Here is a 22,331-nt window from a genome sequence, read left to right as displayed (position 1 = left end):
TCATAGTTTTGAAACTGTTACTATTAGTCCTTAAAATTGGACGACGTTAACTTTTAGTAGATGTAGCAAACGGCGAGGCCACGTTTTATGCCAGCTGCCCTCTTCATTCTTTGCCACGTTGGTTGTTTAAGTTTTGAAATGAGATTAAGAGTGTTAAGTGTGCATTTGGTTGAAAATAGGTTAAGAGAAGAGAAAAGGGAATTGAGCACGGGGAAGAGGCATCTGCGAAAATTTGAAGATTCATTTGGCCACCGATCTCAACTCCCCTTACTCTCATTTTCCATCATTCAATCTCACACTCCTCTCTATCAACTCAATAGAATCACCCCATCCAAAACCAATCCCTTCATCACGCACACACGCACAATCCCTTACCTATTGATTTTTCCCTTCAGCCAAAAACACATCACTCTTCACTCACGTTTGCTATGCTTTCCTCGCACCCAATAACGCTACCTACCAACGGGACATTCTAGAAAAAACTCCAACCTTCATCACCCTCACCATTTTTCAATCACTAAGCCAAACTCTCATAATGGGAAACCTGAACCTCTTCTTCTTATTTACCTCCGCAAACATTTATCATTTGGCTTCATCCATCTAAATTCTTGAAGCATCAAATCCTCTCTTCTAGTTCATCACACATACAGTAGAATACATACATCGATCAAACAGAGAAGGAAGCCTCAAATCTCACCATCTTCATTATCAATATATAATCAAAACAGAGTTAAGAGAGGAAGGAAGGTGGTGTCGCCAACACCTGCTCCATTCGCAGTGGTGGCCTTGGGCGACGACTAGGGGCGCCGATGGCGGCGACGGCGTTGTCGTGTGGCAGCATCATCGCGACGTTGTGTTTGCGAGTTCGAGGAAGAGAAGGAGAAGAAGGGGAAACCACTGCTTTCGAGCCGCGTCAAATCGGAAGTTGACTAGGGAGATTGTTCTCCCTGAGGTTGTTCCCGGAGTTGATGATGGAGTGGCGCGATGCTGGCAAAGCAGGCCTATTTCAAGTGGTTCTAGCAAGCGGCGACCATCGTCGTTCAAGAAGGCGGGGGCACTTCCCTCTTGCGGGCAAAGATATGGCGCGGGAAGAAGAGAGAACCTTGAGCAAAGAGGAGAAAGGTTGGTGCGACGACTGGCAGAGTCTGTGACGGCGACGAATTGGCGAAGTCTTAGGCCGCAGCTAGCGGCGGCCGATTAGGTGGAGAGTGAAGAGGGCACTTAAAACCCTTAAGTTTTGGGCCGCAACTTCAACCAAATGCACACTTAACATACTTAATCTCATTTCAAAACTTAAACAACCAACGTAGCAGAGAGTGAAGAGGGCAGCTGGCATAAAACGTGGCTTCGCCGTTTGCCACATCTACTAAAAGTTAACGCCATCCAATTTTAAGGACTAAAAGTAAAAGTTTCAAAACTATGAGGACTAAAAACCATCAAAATTTTGAATAGAAACTAAAACCAAATTTGTGTGATAATTAAGGGACGAAAAACATATTTAACCTTTTAAAAAATTATAAAAAGACATATAATATCTCCTCGGAAGCTTTGGCAGCTTTGGCAAAAGGTCCCAAAGAATTAAATTCTGGATTCTTATTATATAAGTTGTACAAGGGGGACTACGTGACTTTCCCAACAAAGCATAAAGTAAAAATATATCAGTCAGACTAAATATAAAGAGAGGATAATGTTTAATCAATAAAAATTCAAATGTACATGTACTAAAATCATATCTATCAATCTTAATTATATTAAAAGTTATAAAGGCGTATAAATGCTTGTGTTGATAATTGATCTAGGGTTCTTTATTTTTATGCTAAATGTTTTAGGTTATGATACTCAACTTGTTTAAAAGATTCGTAGCCTTGAAAATAATTAGTAGATCCAAAAGTGAGTGAGTAACTATTATTATACGTCTGCCATTACAAAGAAAAAAAAGGCGCATGTTAATTAATTATTAAATCAATACTTTAGATTATATGTTTTAAGATGAAAAAAGTATACAAAAAATTATTTCAACTATATAACCACATGCTTTACCCAGATACTACGTTTTTCATGTTCCCTTCTTTACAATAAAAAATTAATAATTAGTGCAACTATTGTCACGTGCATGATTATAAAAAAATCGACGAACTAGTACTTCTTAACAATGTGTACAATAGAACTACTTCCTATTGTCACACAAGGCCACCTTCCATACTTAATAAAGTATATTACTGATTAAACGTCTAATTCATTCCAAGATGGTTATTGTATCCATCTTCATTTAATATACCTTATTTTACAGTGATCATGCTCAGTCAGACTGGAATCATTTTTGAATCGTATTCAAATACCTTATATTCAAATTCATCCATGGCTAGGTCAACTCCTCTAATTCATTTAAAATGATATACTATAGTACAACAGTACATTGTTTAAATATTGACAAAGTATAAAGTTGTATAAATAATAAAGTGAAAAATTCAAATATTATTTTTCAAAGAGATTTGAGTTGATTGAGTGCAACTATTATCATTTACTAATTAAGATTGAAGAACTTTGAAATAATGAAAATAAATAATTTTTAATAAGATAAATCTATATTCTAGAAACAAACAAAAAAATATGAAACTAACAATGCGGTAAATTTTTTTTTACTGAGGATGGATTTTATGATCAAGTTCAATATTAAAATACTAAAAAATATACTTTTAAGTTTATTCTTGCACTCACAACAAAAGCTAACAAGTCTTAAGTTTTAGAGTAAGTTTAAACTTTAGTAGTAAAAACCATAATCTCTAATATATTTTTAACAAAAGATTCGCATTAAATTCATGTGTTAAATAATTAATTGATAAAATTTTATGTTTAGATGCAAAATTTATTAGTTGGTCTATCCTAAACATGATTTTGAATTATTTCCTAATAATAAGATGCCAATAAATATTCAACAAATAATCATGAAATTAAGAATGAAACAAAATACAAGAGTAATGGAACCGAAGTGTATTAGATGGTAAAAATCACAGAGTGAATTAATATTACATCTAATTCCAATCACTAAAAAAATATTTTATTTAGGAGAGATTTTTTTTCCTTTTTGTAAAGGTTTTTACCCTCCACAAATTTGTGGATGTTTTTCAAACCTCTACGATTAGAGTCGTCACAATTAATTTGCATAAATTTTTTACAACCCTTAGTATTAGATTTATACGGTGGAGATTTTTTTTTAAGAGTTTTAATCTTTTAGTAACTATTATTTCATTTATTTATACCTACATTCATAATTTCTTAATTTAATAAAATCTATTTTTTATAATAAAAAATATATAAAATTGTAAAATACAACAAATTAATTTTATTAATGATTTAAGATAAAATACATTAATTGACCGTTACATTCTCAATATAAAAAAGGTTTAATACATCATTTGATCCTTACTTTTAGGAGTTTGGTTCAAAGTGATCCTATCTTGTAAAAAAGTTCAGTACCCCATATTTTGTTAAAAAATGTTCAATCCGGTCATTTTCGCTCATGCCGTTAGAAACATAACGGTGCAAATGTCACCATGGCCAAACCTGAATGAGTTGTGCAGTTTGATGAATACATGGCATGTTTGAAGAAGTTGCACTATGAAAATATTTTAAGAAAATTAAAATGACATAAGTTAGGTGCAAATCCCAACAGCCACCACTATCGGACCAAGACCGGTGGGGAACCGCACTGACGTATCCTAGTGGGTACTAGAGGGAATCCGGCGAGACCAAGGGGCACGGAGGAGCCACTAGCTGGGTATCCTCAACGACGGCGGCAGCGGAGGAGGAAGAACGCGCGGCCTCCGGTGGCTTGTGTGCAAAATAAGAAGCAACCCTAAGCTACATTCTAGAATAACTCGAGAGAATGCACAAGAGAGAAACCACCACTTTTTGTACTCCACCATGAGCATAGTGAGTAATAGAGAGAAGAGTGTGAGTACCAAGAAGTTGTGCAGGGGCCCTTGTTGCAGTCACGAGATTTTCTAGGAACCAAGGGGCATTTAAAGAATTCACTTGAAAACCTAGGTAAGGGGAATTAACTTTTTGATGTATTGATTGAGCATGATGCGTTTCCTTTAAAACTTGTTAATCTTGAGAAACGGTATGGATAGATAGTATACCCAATTGGAAGGTTCTGGGTTGCTAAGGAAAAAAATGGTTTGAGATGTTATTCCAAGAATCACTACAAGAAATATTGCATTTATATACGGATATTTATATACGGATTATAATCTGTATGTAATTCAGATATTATATACGGATTTTATATACGGATTTTGAAAAATAAATTATATACGGATATTATATACAGATTTTTATCTACTGAATATTTATATATAAAATCTATATATAATTTTAGCGCGTGATGGTGGGAAGATTTTCGAAGGATAAAATCCATATGTAGTTGTTGTAATCTGTATATAACTAAAAACAAGTTTTATCTACTGATAATATATACGGATTTGAAAAATCATTATTTAAAAGAAAAATTAAAGTTTCAGCCTCTTTCCTCGAACCCTCTTTCCTTAACCTTCTTTACATTTCTCTCTTCTCTAAGCTTCTTCCCCATCTTTACTCCTCCTCATGCTTCTCCTTCAATTCGACGTGAACTTCTTGATCCCTCCTTCGAGCTTTCTCTTCGTTTTCATCAGTGCGTGCTTGTGGCTTTTCCCCTTCTTCTTGAACGCTATCTTCCTTTCAGGTTTGCTCTCATCTTTCACATTTCGTCTTCCTCGAGCTTCCTCTTTCCACTCGAGAGCTCCTCATTCGCAAGCCATTTCTCTTCACACAATCTTCTTCTTCTTTCATATTTAGCTTTTCCATAGCCTTTGCAACCATAGAACGTTTGTTCTACCGATTCATTAGTCGATCTACATCTCTCGTTAGGGCTCCAACCTCTTTTCACCATTCTCTTCATTTTCAACCGATTAAATCCTCTTTTCTATCGATTAAAAGCCTTTCCACCGATTGATTCTTCGATTAACATCATTTACACCGATTAATCGATCCATTTTAGGTTTCCTTCGTCAACCTAGGGTTTTAGGGTTTTTCGCGTCGAATCCTCTTCGTTTTTGGAGTATTCCTGGATTCTCAGGGTATGTTTTCGTTCTCCACTGATTCAGCTCTTGGTCTCGAGTTCTCTTCCCAATTTACATCATTCCGCTGCGTTTCTTCACCGGAGGTGCCTCATTACAGTTTAAATCGCGCCTTCAGGCCTTCATACAATGATATTTGTATTACTGATGTTGCGTTTAGGGAAGATTCAGAGGGCTTTTAAGGTATTTTTTTATGTGTTTTTTGATTGAGAATATTATTGAATGAGTCACAAACGCAAGACTATTTCTTGTTTTCTTCTATTCTAATTCTGAAATGCAAATGTTATGTATAGAGTGATGAGAATGTATAAAATGTGGATATTAACTATTTGTAAACTAATCCAACCTATAACAGTACCTAAAATGTGAAGAGAAACAAACTCTACGAATATGTTTGATGAAATTCGTAAGAGAAGCTTAAATGCACTCTAGGTTTTTGATGAAATGATTGTAATAATGTTCATGGAGTTATGTAATGGGGAGAGATTGGTTTGCATCACTTTCTCCCAATTTCTGTTTTGAAGGCTACTGCTTCACCACGACAGGTATTGTTAGACTTTATAACGTATATTTGGAAATTTGATCTGAATCTTATCTATAGTCCAAAATTATTTATTTCAATCATTCTATTTTCAGATGAGATCAGCAGATGAAGGACAAACTACTTTCTATACATGTACCCATTGTGGTCATCAATCTCAGGAGAATTAGTTGTTTACTTTAAGTCTATCTTTGGAAGGAATGTACAGGAAAAATAGAATGATCTTTAAGGTTATTTTGTTTTGAGCACCTGACCCCACTAAGATTGTTATCTGGAACTTGGTTATTAATTAATAAGCCATTTTACCTTAAATTTCTTTTCTATATCAGCTATAAATAATTAAGACTACCTGGAGAAATGGCGTAGCAGTACAACCCAAGTAGGCTAGAGTCAACATAAAAATTGGGTTGTCTACTATGTCGAACATGAAAGTTTTTTGTGTCTTGTAATAAAAAAGTAGCTTTAGTGTGTAGCCTTACTTTATGAAATCAAATTGTGTAAAATATGAATTACCAAGAAAATTATCCTCTGATTTGGTTTCAAAAAGAGGAGAAAAACTGTGAATAATATATCATTCAAAGCATAATTATATCTGTTAGCTTGTACATTTCCTATCTTTAGGTGATACTAAAAGTTCATATATTTGCAGGATGGTAAGACCTTACCCAATGGACCTGTTATTTCTCCTAACAGATTTTATTGAGAAGGTGAGACATTTTTAATGTGAAAGCAGTTATAATTGAATAGGTATTGCCATGCTCAAGTAATAAACTCTTGATCATCATGAATTTGAAATCAGGTTGTGTGTTTGTATTCTTATAATGCAAAGGATGCCATTTATCACTGTGTGGCCCAAAATTAGGTAGGGGTGATGTAATTCACATGAATATTTAAATGCTCAATCATAATCCTTGGCATGTAGAGAGTCTTAATTTTTTTTACTTTAACTTGTTTGTATAGCTACTTGACAAGTTCCAAATTTAGTTTATGCATGAGTTAAAAATAAGAAGTTAGAGGAATTATGATAAAGGTTCTGCAAAGTAACATATGGATAAATTAATTTTAGTTTATGATAAAGGTTCTTCTTATATTTCTCTTTTAAAAAGAGCTTATAAAGAAGCTAATCCAAAGAGGCTCCTGGTACTCAATTAGTCACCAAAAAACAGATTTGATGAAATGAATTCTAAATAGATCAAAACAGTGCAAAAGTTGATCAGATGGGGAAAAAGGATTTTTGTCCACCCCTAGACTTAACACATAATAAATCTATATTTTATTTGATTATCTTGGATCTTAAATTCTTTGTCTGTGATCATTGTAACATCATTACTGTGAGAAAAGGGTCAAAACGAAATAAGTGAAGTTTTTTAACAAGTGAAATAAAGTACCATTTCATTATATTTTAATTGTAGTCGAAGAAATATCTTCGTCTTTGGTAATTGTAATTATAAAAAGGAAAAAAAATACAACTTTAACATAGGTGTCATTTTAGTGTGAATATCATGGGACATTACTGTCTCACATTCTTTGTATCCATAAGATTAAAAAGTAAAGTGGTTCTACACTTTTCTATGTTTTCTTTAGTTTGATCCTAGAAACATTTTTTTAAAATTCCCATTGCCTTATCATCTTCCTAGGATTTCTAATTAAAGTTCCATGTTGATGTATTGATATACTGCAAATTTTATGAAGTGTAAGTATCCTTTTTCAAATTAGTTTTAGTTTAATTTCAATTGGAGGCATGTGTTTCATTGTAAATCTCAATATAAATTTTTTTATTATTTTGGAAAAATTTAATTGAAGTATGTCGTGTTTTATTTCTTCTAGCTTCATTGGACGCCTTGTACCCCATTCAAAATGTGCTGCCATCTTTTTTGGGTTATAGGTGTACAATCATTATGTCTCAATTTTAAAATTTAGCTACAGAAAATCCAGTAACAGACCAATTTTAATAGTACTTTTCTCTTTTCAGGATTGTAATTGAGATGCTTGAAGTGAAAATTAGAGAATTTGTGTGCAATTTCAACACTGTATTGGAAGAGATATCATTATCCAAACAAAATCTTTCCACGCCTCTTGATTGTATGAAAAATCGTAAATTTGATATTGTAAGTGTTCAATAATTCATTAATAGGTTTGAGTATATTTTGTTAAGTTGTTTATGTAATATATCTATTTAAATGTAAAATGTTTGGTATGGTGTTGAATGAAAACTATTGTGATGGATAGTTGTGTTTATATATATTATAGGTTTGTATTGTGGTATATGCAGTTGGCAACTGTACACATTTCCAGATATTGTTTTCAAGTTGATGTTAATTGGCTCTAGTTTCTGGGAAAGTACTATTTTCTATTTTTAATCATGTTGACAAGTGCTAACTGTGGAGTGCTGTTTCCTGATTTCTCGGCCTTAAAAAATATCAAAATTTTTCTTAACCAAGCAACCATGCCATTCTGGTTTTGTCTTTGGTATGAGCCCACAAGATTTGATTGAAATACAGAATAAGGATTATTTTTGACATAGGCCCCACCAAGAGTTCCAAATAAATACAAAATTATGAAATGTTGGGTTGAAGCTTCTTCAATTATCAAAGATTGAAAGACGTTATTTTGTGATTGCAGGGTTTAGTGATAGAGAGAATCCAAGATTTAATATCAGAAGAGGATAAGAGGTTGATCTATCTTGGAGATGGAAGTGGAGACTATTGTCCAAGTTTGAGGTTGAAAGAGAAGGACTTTATGATGCCAAGGAAGAACTTTCCATTGTGGGATCTGATATGCAGAGATCCTTCACTTCTTAAGGCTGACATTCATGGTTGGAGTGATGGAGAAGAACTTGGAGATGGAAGTGGAGACTATTCTCCCTTCATTTCCTCTTATTGCAAGCTTCAGACTTTGTCAGTCACTGCTCATGAGGCTTTGCCCAAAGCTCTACGAGTTCGACCATAGTTTCATGGTTTTGTAACTTTTGCAATGGACCAAAGTAGAATATAACATGACTAATTTTTGTCTCAATAGTATAATAGTATATATTGCATAGTCAGTTACCTCTGCCTTAATTTCTGGAATATCTGATGACAATCTAGTTACAATGAGGTAGGACCATCCAGTTGTAAACATCACGGTTTAATAAAAATTTAGAGATATTTGGTATTATTTTTTATAATTTGACAGCTTTATTTGATTTTTATCAGTATATGAAACTATTAGTTATTGGGTGAAGATGTGAGATCATCTAATTATTTTTTTATAAAACCATAAGTTACATACGGATTTTTCCGTATATAAATTATATACAGCTTGTATATACGGATTTTTCTGTATAGAATTTATATACGGATTTTATATACAAATTTTTCTGTATATAATTTATATACGGATTTTATATACGGATTTTTCCGTATATAATTACATACGAAAAAATCCGTATATAAATTATATACGGATATATCCGTATGTAATTTAGCTACGATAGTTTTATATACGGATTTTTGTCCGTATATAAGTCGTATGTAACCAAGTGTTATATACGGATTTTGGGCCTTATATACGGATTTTGTCTGTATGTAATTCAATTTTTTCTTGTAGTGAATATGAATGCACGGGCTGAAGGATTACAGTGCATGTGGTTTTGTAGTAAGGGATAAGTGCATTCGTGAATCTTTGGAGGGTAGTCATGGGTTGGCTAGGTTAAGAATGTAAATAAGAGTAGGAAGTGTTAACGTGTTGTATGAGTGAAATATGACAATAGAGTGCATTGGTGATGGATTGTGTTCTCAATAGAGATACCAACATGGGTTTATGGGTATAATAAATTATTATTTTGTAATTGCATAAAATGTTTGATGGGTATTAAATGTATGGAAGTGGTATAAATGTTGAGTAATGTACTATTATCACATAATAGTATGAGTGCATGTTTTCTTTTTGCAAGTGAAGAGTTTCAATGCATGTGGGGGCCAAGGTAAGATGAAGAGAAATATTATATTTTCTTCTGTATAGTGTAGACGTTGGAATCCAGAGAGTTAGAATGGGTTCTTAATATTGCCATTTAATGGTTTTCGTGGTACCTACCTTGGAAGGGAAATCATAATATGGTTAATACCAAGTGCATGAAATTGTTGTTGTGCATGTGCTGTTATGTCCCTTGTTGATAGGTAAAGTACGCAAATTATATTCTGGGGTTGCATGGGTGGATTATAAGAAAGGTGAAGGGTTACAGGCTAAGATTTTTGTTGTGGAGATTTTAAATTTTGGGTTTATAAAATAGGTATAGGGAAGCTAAAGGAGTTTTCTTTGAAGATATAAAGATTGATGAGAGAGGTGCAGAGGTTATCTAATGTTCACGATTTTGTTGTTAATAAGCAAGGATTCTTTTTTTTAGTTATATTGATGTCGTCCTAACAGTGAAATATATAGTTTTATGGGTTTCGAAAATTATATCATTATTGAGTTATTATTTAGTGGAATAATATATATAGTGATATAGGGTGGAATCTAGAGGTGGGTGTATAAAACTGGTGCATTGTTGGGTAATGTCCAGAGAAATATTATCTCTCTAATCAATACATCAGTATCTCTCTCTTCAACCATTAAAAACAATTTTCATTTCTCTCTCTCTGCATTTAATTCTTCAAACAGTCATTTACGTTTCTCTCTCTGCATTTAATTCTTTCGGCCACATATTCATCAAACTGCACAACTCACACAGGTTTGGCCACGATGGCATTTGCACCGTTATGTTTTTAACGGCGTGAGCGAAAAGGACCAGATTGAACATTTTTTAACGAAATATGGGGCCTTACTGAACTTTTTTAAAAGTTAGGATCACTTTGAACCCAACCGCTAAATGTAGGGAACAAATGATGTATTAAACCTATAAAAAAAAGTACATATGTTTAAGTAACATTATAAGATTGACTAACTATTAGTTTACCCAATAATTTTCTTCTTGTTCTCTCAATCTAATTCTTTTAGAGCTCTAGAAAGAGAGGACTTCGCATCTGAGAGATCTGGAGCTAATTTCCGGTGTATGCTCTATGACCGTTTGCTTAATTTCCTCTCATCCTCAAGTTCATACCAGCATGAAGTCGATCTTGTCCCTTACTCTTTCAAACCAATTGTTCAGCTTCATCAGGTCATTAACCTCATGTCGATTTGCGATCTCGAAGCACATATTTGATCCTTATACACGCACGATAACTCTATTTTTAATGCTTTTATCAATGCAATGTTAGAAGCATGTTGTTCTTCCAAGTTCTATATTATCTTTAGACCTTTCAGAAGCTCTGTAGATATTTTGAGATAATGTGGCTCACCAATCCTTCCCTTGAATTCCAAGGACTAGAAGGAGTGGCTCCAGGATTATAGGGTCATATGCAACCCAAGAAAGGACAAGCAAATAGGTGAATTCGCTTTTGAATCTCCTTCCGCCCTAGGTTAAGGTGAATTCGCTTTTGAATCACCGAGCAGCGCAATGTAGGAGTTCTATGAAAGCTCCCGCCACTTAGGTTTTAGGTGAGTTCGTTCTAGAATCACCAAGTGGCATTCGCCACTTGAATTTTAAGTGAATTCGTTTTGGAATCATTGAGCGACATTCGTCACTAGAATTTTAAGTGAATTCGTTTTAGAATCACTAAGCGGCATTCGTCACTAGAATTTTAAGTGAATTTGTTTTAGAATCACTGAGCGACATTTTTAGTTGGCCGAGTGGTTTGTGCGTAGTGTCTTATCATCTTCACCGAAGAAAAAATAGCAATTCGAATTCGAATGGCCAAAACATGTAGCCAATCAAATTAATATCAAAATAGTTTAGGTTATGAAGTTGAATGGCTAAGTAGGCGAGTCGGTTTGATCTGCGGTCCAACATTTGAAGGCCAAAAATGAGGAGTCCGTATTAAGATGTGTTACGGATGAACTGTAGGTGCTTTACTTCCTTGAGACTTGCAAAATAGATGAGGACAAATGTGTCCAGTTGATGCTCGCACGAGAGCGAGGCCATTGGAACTTGACAAGATTGAATGTTGGTGGTCTAACTGACCGAGCGGGAAAGAACTGAACCTCCCGTGCAGGATATTTTTACTCACAAAAATATGCGTTAAATAAAATAGAGTAAATGCTTCAATATTTTATAATTTATAAAAAGCTAGTGGAACCTGACAAGGTTGAATGTTGGTGGTCCAACTGACTGAGCGATAAGGGGTTGAACCTTCTTGTGCAGAATATTTTTACTCACAAAAATATATATGGGTTAAACAAAATATTTAATATTTTATAATCTTCTTTTATAATGAAAAGTCATTAGAACCTGACAAGGTTGAATGTTGGTGGTCCAACTGATCGAGAGCGGTAAGGGGTTGAACCTTCCTGTGCAGGTATTGATGCGAAGTAGCAATGTCGAGGCCGAGTGCATGTATGGTTCCTTGTGATTTCATGGGGATGTCGCCCGATCCCACGGTGGGCGCCAAATGTTTCGGTTGAATTTGTTCGAGGGTCGGCCGTCCCTCCTTACTCTGCTTTCTTTCGATCGTCCAATCCTCTCCAAGAACGCAATCCACTCCGATGGGTTTTTGATTTACAGAAGACACTCTAACGCTCAAGTCAGTATGTTTCATAAAGAAATCTTTATTTTATTATGATAGATCAATATTATTTTAACTGGACATCAATCTTATAATCTTATATTTATAGGGCTTGTGACAACCAAACATATTGATTAACGATCAATGTTGTATATTTTTAGGCAATTAAACTCATTAATCAATTATTAATACCGTATATTTGTAAAGAATAAGGCAATATGACCCATTAATGCATGCTAACATACCTGTTAAGTGTTCATAAATGACTATTAGTACAATTCTCAATTCAGCTAAACCAATTATCCAAGACAAAGATAAACTTGAAATTACAAATTAAATATTTTTATTTATAAATGCTGTATTTTTCAATGTATGCTTCTTATTTCGGCTTTGCTGTTTTCAAAATGGGTTCAAAGTACTAAAAACAACCTGAAATTTGAAAGGAACCTGACAACCTTGAGTTTTTATAGTTCACCAACTTCATAAAACTATTCGTTAAAAATGCATGTGGATGTTTTAAACATGAATTATAATCTATATTTAAATTGAAATTACTTTTTTAAGTAGTTTATTACTTCATGTCTTCCATCAACAAAATAAACCTTTCTACAGTTTTATTCTTGCACAGAGCTTCTATTAAAATGTTGTATGAGACATTTTCTCAAAAATCTTCATGCCTTCATCAACTTTCTTTTATAAACAAATACGCATGTACATTACCTATGTGACAACAGAAGACTCAAAAGTGAACCATGATAAAAAAAGTTGAGTACTAGCGAATCATTATGATCACATGAAGGTAAAATTAAGAGCAAATGAATACAAGCATACATTTTTTTTTAATCAGCATAACCACATGCAAATACAGTCAATATTTAGTGACAGTTCATCACTTCACCTTTAATGAATATTCATGACTGTTCATCATTTTTAATCTCACACATTACATAATACAAATAATAATGTATTTCATCTTCAACTGTTGTTTTTTTTTTTTTTAAACACAACCACACCTAATAAAATAGGGACACATTCATCTTCGACTGGGTAGAACAACATTTTTTTTTTCATTTTTGTAAACACAATCACACGTAATAAAATCGGGACACATTCATCTTCATCCATTCTTTATGTCTTCATCAATCTCCTCTTAATTTATGCAATATTGGAGACAGCAACAGGGGCTCAACCTAGACGAATTATAAAAGCAATTATACTTTCATAAAAGCCATTTTAAAAAGTTATAAATTAAACTATAGAAGAAGTAAAAGTAGTATTGTAGCGAATATCATGCTGTACAATAGTCTCATAAATAAAAATTAACAAAGAAATATCCCCTTAAATAGATATCAATAAAACATAAAATGACACTGATACAAAATTACTTACCAAATCTTACGTAACCATATGTTATGATGTGAAAAACTGCTTCTAATTAATCATCGATCACCTGCACGTACATAGAGAAAATGATATATAGTATCACTCATCATAGAAAAAAATTTACCAATTCAGAGCACGAATAACTAGCCTTGTTTATGACTTTGTTACTGAATTCCCCTTCGAGAATTAGTTGAATTAAATTTTTCCATTGAAAAAAGAGAATAACCTAGCTACTTATAAATTGTAGGTAAGAAAATGTAGAGTATTTTTTAATGAAAATGATGAATCATACCACTTGATAAAAGGAAATTAAAAAGAATGTTACAAATTAGCATACACCTAATTCTATGGAACAAATATTAAGACAAAAGTATGCATACCTCTTCTTCAGAATTTCTGTGCAGGGCAGAATTAAGATCAGTTTCCTTTCGGGGTCTCGCATATTCTGAATAGTACCACCTTGTCGGATTATCTATTTTGGTGACTGCACTAAAAGTTTTCATGGAGCTGCACTCGATGACATAGACTTCCTCTAAAGATGGAAAACTTAAAGTGAAGTTGCCAGCGCAAAAGCACGTCAGTTCTTTTAATCTTGTAAGATCCAAAACCCGAAGCCGCTCAAATATGATTTCTTCATTCTCATCAGATTCCTCTGCAACAATTGCCTTCAATCCCTCACAGTCTTTCACTACTAGATCTTCAAGATTCACAAGCTCTTTGCCTATTGATGCTGGAAACACGCTTTTAAGGCTTTTGCATGTATCAACAAACACTTGTTCTAGATGGCGCATGCTTAGAATTCCACGAGTATCTTCATTCCAAACATTTTCCAGATTTGGCAGTTTTGATAAAACCAATTTTTTTAGAGGAAAAGTAATTAATCTCTCTTGTGTAGATTTTACATCAAATATGACTTTCACATTATCACAGTTTCGAACTTGCAATGTTTTCAATTTAGGTAATAAAGGAAGTAAACGGAAGGGTAGCACTTCATCTGATAAAAACTGGCAGTCCTCCACAATCAATGTGGCCAACTTACTGAAACAGAACTCATGCCATATCTCTGCTAGTTTTGGTCTGCTTTTGAGTTCAAGTTTTTTAAGTTCTGAAATCTGCACGTGCAAGAATAAAAAAAAAATGAAACTAATTATGTACAAGAGTCAACGATATCTTTCAAATTACTACTCTACAAATATGAAATACTCACTTTTTATATGAGGTTTATAATTTTATTTAGTTGTCTTAACATGAAAACTTGGTCAATCGTTAGGTAGGTTTAAAAATGTAAATAAATAAATAAAATTTATTGTTACGAATATGGACATTTTTATAAATAAAATTAATTAGAAGTTATAGCAAAATTTTGTAATGATTAAAATTACATCTTTTTTTTTTCTGTCACCTGGACTTCCAGTAGGCTACTCTTATGTAGTAGTTAAAAAACATGAAAGTAATACATTATGACTATGATTTTGAATAATTGTTTCATAAGATTACATTTTTATATATATTTTCTGTAGCCTAGAATTGCAGTAGGCTCTGGTTAATATAGTTTAAGTATGATATTCATGACTGTTTATTTTGATGAATTGTTAAATAAATTATGATAATTTTTCAATGTTGTCCTAAGCCCTCTTGCATATTTAAACAAATTCTACAGATGTATGTCCATACATCACGAAATGTGTTCTAAGATGCTGTATTTATAACGACAAGAATCATAATAAAATTTAAACACATACCTCTCTCTCGAATTTCTTCAGCGTAGTAGAGTTGAGATTAGTTTCCAGTGGAATATTATTGTCGTATTCAATTGTTACTTGTGACAACTTGTCTGCTTTTAGCGTACTTGGACATAAAGTTACCATCACATAGCAATATCTTACTGATAATTCTTCTAAGGATGGAAAACTTAAGCTGCCTCTGTAGAACCATCGGAGATTCAATAAACTATTAAGTTTTAAACAATTGAGCTGCGAAAATATTATCTCATTCTCATCTGTTTCCTCCCTTTCTGTAGATACGATTTCTACAATTGATTTACAGTTGTTTATCTCCATTCTTTGAAGTTGACCCAAACTTTTGGCAGTTGAGGATGTAAACATATATGACAAACTATCACAACTTTCTACCTTTAAACATATCAGATTTGAGAAAGATACTGTGCATGCTACCAAGTTTTCCAAACTGGAACAGCTGATGACCTCAAAAGTTTCTAGTTTTCTGACAAAGGCATCGGTCCACGAGTTCTCTAACCCAATGGAAACTAGCTCTTCTAGGGACTCCAACCGTAATTCTTTCAGCTGTGATAGAAGTTCACAATTATTTGGTCTTCGATCGAAGAAAATCACTTTGAATGAACTACTACACACCACAAGCTTCTTTACATTTGGCAACTGTTGTAGAAATCCATAATCCGGAAATTCATCACACTCAATATCAAAACACAGACCGAGAACTTTTAACTTGTCTAAAAGATTTCTCTGAAATTCTCCGTCCACAATCATCTTTAATTCATTTTTACCCACTGTCAGATGCTCTAAGTTGGGTATAATTAGCTGCAACGAGAAACCAATAACCATGTAAAAGCAGGTTTGTACAGTCATAAATTCAACTCTGTAAAATTGAAATTGTGAACTTTCATGCAAAAATATTAAAATGTAATGCAAATTCTAGAAGAATGTAGAAATTCTTAGGATAGAAGAACTGAAATGTAATAAAGTTTTAGAATATTATAGAAAAATCTAAGATAAGAAGAAAATCAAGAATATTCTACATACATAAAAATCTAGGACATTTCACGTAAGTTGTGCCCAGCATATCCTAGAATAATCTATGGGTTTATAAATACCCATGTACTCTACCATTTGAATGAAGCCACCATCTACTACAACTAAATACATCTACAACACTTCTTTCAACTACTATTTTCACATTCCATTATCTCCACATTTTCTCTATATTCAATTATTTTTACATTTTCTCTATCCCATCAACTATTCCTTTCACAACCTTAAAATACTGACACAAAATACCAAACAATTAGTGGAAAACTGAAACATTTCAAGATAAAATAAAATATGTGTGAACAAGAGCATTTAAAAGAGAAAAAAAGGATGAACTAGTCAGACCAAGTATGCTCATAAAGCGGCAACCATTTTGATATTTATAATTAATTTTGAGTAGAAAAGTTTTATAAATGAGATGAATAGTGGTTTCTACAGGAAGAAAACAATGAGAAATATTTCGATGGTTGGTAGGAGATTGTTTACAAAGATTCAAGCACTTTTAATGCATTATATATATGTTATTGAAAAAAGAAGAAGCGCAAACCTCAAATGTTGGTGGTGCATCATCATGAATGCCATATATAGTATTATGCTTGAAGTTGGGCAAATCCAATAGTGTCAACGACGACACAAAGGGGAACATAATTATAGGATTTGTTCCTTCTCGATGAGCTGGATTAGCTTCTGTAACTTCACTACAAACGGTTTCCAGATTTGGCAGCTTCTGTAAAACCAATTTCTTCAGAGAAAAGGTAATTGATGTGTCTTTTGTTGTACGTTTTACATCAAATATGGTTTTCACAGAATCACAGTTTTTAATTTCCAATGTTTTCAATTTGGGTAATAAAGAAAGTAAAGAGAAAGGTAGCACAGAATATGATGAAATTTTGCATTTATTCACAATAAAGGTTTTCAAGTAAGTGAAACAAAAGTCGGGTATCTGAAGTGAGAGACACCACATCTCTTGTAGGTCTGTCCTATCTCTGAATTCAAGACTCTTTCCCCATTTCGATGATGATGCAATCTGTGGAAATCAGAACATGTAAATGAAATATGAAAATTGTTTCTACGGTCATGAAAATTTCCCCATTATAATGTTGTACAAGGATTATCAAGAATTCAGACTTTACAATGAAAATTGTTTCTACGGTCACCTTTCATATTATATATATATATATATATATATATATATATACTTTCCTTTGGCAATTTAAGTATAGATGTTAATTATAAACAAAAATCTCTAAAGTTTTTCATATTATGATGTTTTTAATTTTTTTATTTCTTTTAAGTTTCGGAATGTATTTAAATAAATATTAATTTAAAAATTCAACTTTGATAATAATAAAAGCTTGATGAATGAGACTAAATTCAAATATAAGGATGTAAATTACATTTTCACTTAATTTTACTTTGATTTTACTTTTCTGCCCCTAAAAGTTAAGTTTCACATGCCCTTTAATCTATTTTCTAATGTTTTCTCTATCTATTACTAATATCCGGGAAAAAAAATAGCAACTTAAATGTACAACTTTAGAAGCGAGATATTTGAACTTAGTTTTTAACCTTTTATATTTATATCTAGTTATCTCTTAAAACAATTATTAAGTTTCTTTTTACTTTTATATAAAGTATTTATTATTATTTTTTTTTACATTACAAAAAAAATTACCGTTTCTAATATATTTCTAAATAAGATAATGACAATAATAACAAACTACTTTTGTTATTAGTGTATTATTATTATGATTATTATATTCTTTATAGTTTTTATTTTATAATTTCTAGGTTATCCTTAAAAGCCTATAACATTGATTATAGTATATTTATTTTATTTTTATCACTTTTATTTATTTATTTGGATTACGGATGATTCATTTTATCTCTATTATTACTTTAATTTAAATATCATACATATGTTTAAAAATGTGTTATTTTTACATTATCCTAAATTTGTGTATAAATATTTTAAAATATAGAGTTTAATAAGAAATATTCTTTATGACAAATGTATAGCAATTAAAAATAAAATAAATATAAGCAAAACAATTTATTAATAAATAAAAATTTAAAATTAATTAAAAACATCCTTTATATAGTAAAGATACTAAATTAATGTTGAAATGGCATATACAATATATCTGATTCTGTTCTATTTATTTATATTTATAAGTTATTTAATTAATAAACTTACCATTTACTATGAGTACGTTAATTAAGTTAAATTTAATTTAATTTGTATGGGTTATTGGGACAATGTTTCAAACCATCAGTTTATCATAGTTTTTGTTAAATATGATTTTTAAAGTAATTTATTTTGAAATTTATTTGAAAATAATTATGATTGAATAATAGATAACTTACATTTTGTTAACATATAAATGATTTTCTTTTTCAATGTATTTTTGGTGCATTTTATAGAAAACTATTGGGAAATTTGTAAGATACAATATATTTTGTTTAACATGATTTAGGATAAATAAATAACTTTCCTATAATTAAAAATTATTTAATTTTTTTATTTTTATGTTGCATAACTGTCTTTATAATTTTTATTAGAGTTCTAATAAAGTAAAGTATATTTCTAAATAAAATAAAGGTGACAAATTACAAAAACATAGAAGTATCATTTATTAAAAAGCTTTTATATATATATATATATATATATATATATATAATATATATATACATGTGTGTGTGTGTAAATATCTGATTGGATTGTCGGTGTTAATATTTTTAAAACCATAATAATCCCTCTATAAAACAATTTAATAACATGACAATTATGAAAGCCTTATTTAGTAATTTTTTACCTTATTTGTGAAAATAAAAATCATTTAACATACTACATAGTTTGAATTTGGGAGTTAGCAGAGTTTATTTGGAAAAACTTCTCAATAAAAATTTTAACTGGAAAAAATATTCTATTTTTTTTTTCATTACTAATAAGTTTGACAAAGAAAAAAGCCATAAAGTCAAACTCTTAAAATATCAATATTGACCAATAATCAGACATGTATTTTAAATGTTAAATTAAAAACATTAAACACGTACCTTTCTCAGATATTTCTTCCTCATAGTAAAGTTGAGATCAATTTCCACTTGAATAACCTCTTGAATTTTAACTTTGAACAACTTGCCTGCTATTATAGTACCCACACACAAAGTTATCATCTCATCGCAATATGTTACTGACAGTTCCTCCAAGGATGGAAAACCTAAACTCCCTCTGTAGAACCTTTTGAGCTTTGATAAACTATCAAGATTCAAACAACTGAGTTGCGGAAATATTATCTCATCCTCAGATTCCTCCCCATCTTCCTTACACACTATCTCTTCAATTGAATCACACTCTTCTATCTCCATTCTTTTGAGTTTACCCAAACACTTCGCTGTTGAGGATGTTAACAAATATGATAATAAGCTATGGCAATTTTCTACTTTCAAATATGTCAGATTGGAGAAAGAAACTGTGCATGCTACTAAGTTTTTTAAACTTGAACATCTAATGACTTCAAAGGTTTCTAAGTTTCTGACAAAGGAATCAGTCCAAGAGTTCTCTAGCCCAATGGAAACCAGCTCTCCAAGGGACTCCAACTGTAATACTTTCAGCTGCTGTAACACATTATCAGGACTTTCACGACAGAACATCTTCTTGAAGGAGCCATCACACACCACAAGTTTCTCTATATTAGGAACCTGTTCTAGAATTTTATATCGAAATACATCCGAACCCAAGCAGAGAGTAAGTGCTTTTATGTTGTGTAGGATGTTTCTCTTAAATTCTCCTTGCAAAATCATATCTACTCCACTTTCCCCCAATGACAAACACTTGAATAACTGAGAAAAAGCACATGAAAAAGGATGTTATTTTTTGATAACTAGAGATCCATCTCTTTTGTATACAATGACATAAATATGACAGATTCCTAATAATTTATAGTTGGTGACAAATTAGCCACGTGATGGCATTGTACGTGAAATTTTCATATTTTAATTTTCGCAATATTTCGTACAACTCATGAAACAATGACAAACAATTATAGGAGGTTTCTCTTAAATTCTCTTTGCAAAATCATATCTACTCCATTTCCCCCCAATGACAAACACATGAATAACTGAGAAAAATGTGAAGGAGAGAAGTTCCACATCTAATAAAACATTGTAAGGGACTTCCTCCTTTGGTTATAAAAGAGAGGTTAAGGTTCCCCATTTCTCATCCCATTCTCTTCTCTTCCTTCTTTAGTTCTCTTGCTTTTAAGCAATTGAGGAATTCTTAAGAGTGTTGTAATTTCTCCTCATAGTATAAAATTTTCAGTTATTTGTCTAGTCTAAATTTTCTCTATCTTTATTCTTTGTTGTGTGTGCCTAGAGATCCATCTCTTTTGTATACATTGACATAAATAGCCTTTCATGATGCGAGATTCGTAATAAGTTATAGTTTTCACAGTAATTCGTACTACGGAACAATGACAAACCATTAAAGAAACTGATGATTCCATATTTAATTTTTAGTTGAAGGGGAAGTGATAAAATAGTCGTACATACCTTTTCAGTTCCGACTTGATTCATGGTATGTGATTCTAGATCTGTAAAAATTTCACAATACAGTGAGTTGTAGTAAAAATACTTGAAGCTGGACAAACCCTGAAGTTCCAATGATCTCACAAAGGGACATGTAAGCTCTAGCTTTGTTCTTGGATCTATATTATCCTCTGCAAAAATAGTCATCAATCTTTTACAGTCTTTCACTTCTAGATGTTCAAGTTTCACAAGATATTTGTCTTTTGATGGTGGAAACACACTTGCAAGGACTTCACATTCCTTACCACAAACTTTTTGTAAATGGTGCATGCTTAGAATTACTTGAGGATCTTCATTCCAAACATTCTTTAGTTTTGACAGATTGATTAAAGTCAATTTCTTCAAAGAAAAAGGAAGGGTTGGTCCCACAGAGGTCACTTCTCTGTCTTGTGTTGTATATTTGACATCAAAGATGATTTTGACAGAATCACAGTTTCTAACTTCCAACTTCTTCAAATTAGTTAAGAAATGAAGTAAATTGAACGGTAGGAGTACATCTGCTAAAAGCTGGCAATCATCCAGAGTTAGAGATTCTAAGAGACCGAAGTTGGAGTTTGGAATGCACCTTGAGCCAAGACATAACTCTTGTATATCTCTCTCACTCAAATTTGATATAATCTCCTACAAAAGAAATTAGATTTAGATTTTCATTTTCATCACATCCAAATTTGATTGTATTGTAAAATTTTGGAAATATATCTTTCATGATTATGAAAATGTTGATGAAATACATGCAAATAGGAAAAATACTAGCAAATCATAATAATAAAATAAAAATGAGGACTTACAAAATTAAGATTATAGAAAGTAACAGAATAGAACGAAGAAAAGGATTTTTATTAATTAACAAGTAACCTTACAATGAAAAGAAATTGAAGGAATAATTTCATTTATAGGTTTGATGATAAGATTCGCATTAGAGAACTAAAGATCACTACAGTAGCAGCTCAGGCACCCGCACCTACCTCCGCCACTGGAGCTGAAAGCCTTCGAAGAAACCAAAGGCGGTGTTAAGGGTGGGCATCACCAAAATCCCTCTTATTTTTGTCATGCCGCCGGAAGACATCGCCGTCTCTGGCGATCGGAGCCATACCCAGTTCGAGATCCCCGTCATTGACCTCAAAGATGTCGCCGGTGAAGGGTGAGTACTACACCAGGGAGAAGCAGAAAAAGGTGAAATATTGGACTTTGAGAGAAAGAAAGACGAAAGGTTCTTTGAGAGAAAGAAAGACGAAAGGTTTTGAGAGAAAGGTTTTGAGAGAGAAAGACAAAAAGTTTTGGAATGTTGGGAAAGGAAAAGTCTGAGTATTGAAAGTTGTATAGGCATCGGTTACAT

General features: G+C 32.2%; 2 protein-coding genes across 9 annotated transcripts; one reads left to right on the top strand and one right to left on the bottom strand.

Moving 5' to 3' along the window:
• The first annotated feature begins 4,512 nt into the window (after positions 1 to 4,512).
• Positions 4,513 to 8,837, top strand: LOC124830630 (inorganic pyrophosphatase 1-like). Of its 8 annotated transcripts, XM_088102552.1 has the most exons (5): positions 4,516 to 5,300; positions 5,754 to 5,888; positions 6,308 to 6,365; positions 7,631 to 7,766; positions 8,281 to 8,837. In XM_088102552.1, exons 4-5 carry the CDS (start codon positions 7,644 to 7,646, stop codon positions 8,605 to 8,607), a joined length of 450 nt encoding a protein of 149 aa, XP_087958678.1. In that variant the 5' UTR covers positions 4,516 to 5,300; positions 5,754 to 5,888; positions 6,308 to 6,365; positions 7,631 to 7,643; the 3' UTR covers positions 8,608 to 8,837. The 8 variants fall into 8 exon arrangements, with proteins under 8 accessions (XP_087958681.1, XP_087958682.1, XP_087958678.1 ...); XM_088102555.1 differs by lacking the exon at positions 7,631 to 7,766 and having other exon boundaries at positions 4,513 to 5,300; XM_088102553.1 differs by lacking the exon at positions 5,754 to 5,888.
• Positions 8,838 to 13,055: 4,218 nt separating this feature from the next.
• On the bottom strand, positions 13,056 to 22,109 carry LOC148190876 (uncharacterized). The gene is made up of 9 exons (XM_088101198.1): positions 21,961 to 22,109; positions 21,844 to 21,850; positions 20,960 to 21,616; positions 19,466 to 20,251; positions 16,956 to 17,435; positions 15,365 to 16,180; positions 14,003 to 14,734; positions 13,629 to 13,689; positions 13,056 to 13,429 (listed from the first exon to the last, which is right to left on the bottom strand). Exons 1-8 carry the CDS (start codon positions 22,107 to 22,109, stop codon positions 13,675 to 13,677), a joined length of 3,642 nt encoding a protein of 1,213 aa, XP_087957324.1. The 3' UTR covers positions 13,056 to 13,429; positions 13,629 to 13,674.
• Positions 22,110 to 22,331: the final 222 nt, after the last annotated feature.

The sequence above is a fragment of the Vigna umbellata genome, chromosome 11 (assembly GCF_029865625.1).
Source record: "Vigna umbellata cultivar VRB3 chromosome 11, Vumbellata_1.0, whole genome shotgun sequence".
In the NCBI taxonomy this organism is placed as follows: domain Eukaryota; kingdom Viridiplantae; phylum Streptophyta; class Magnoliopsida; order Fabales; family Fabaceae; genus Vigna; species Vigna umbellata.
Note: the sequence above shows the minus strand (reverse complement) of the source record. Positions and strands in the feature narration are given on the sequence as shown.

Bases quoted from the DNA above. Each gene is read 5' to 3' on its own strand.
- LOC124830630 (XM_088102553.1), top strand. From the start codon at position 7,644: ATGCTTGAAGTGAAAATTAGAGAATTTGTGTGCAATTTCAACACTGTA. The intron at 7,767-8,280 runs GTAAGTGTTCAA...TTGTGATTGCAG, and splicing joins AAAATCGTAAATTTGATATT to GGTTTAGTGATAGAGAGAAT.
- LOC148190876 (XM_088101198.1), bottom strand. From the start codon at position 22,109: ATGACGGGGATCTCGAACTGGGTATGGCTCCGATCGCCAGAGACGGCG. The intron at 17,436-19,465 runs GTACGTGTTTAA...TGATTTCCACAG, and splicing joins GGAAGAAATATCTGAGAAAG to ATTGCATCATCATCGAAATG. The intron at 14,735-15,364 runs GTATGTGTTTAA...TTGCACGTGCAG, and splicing joins TGAAGAAATTCGAGAGAGAG to ATTTCAGAACTTAAAAAACT.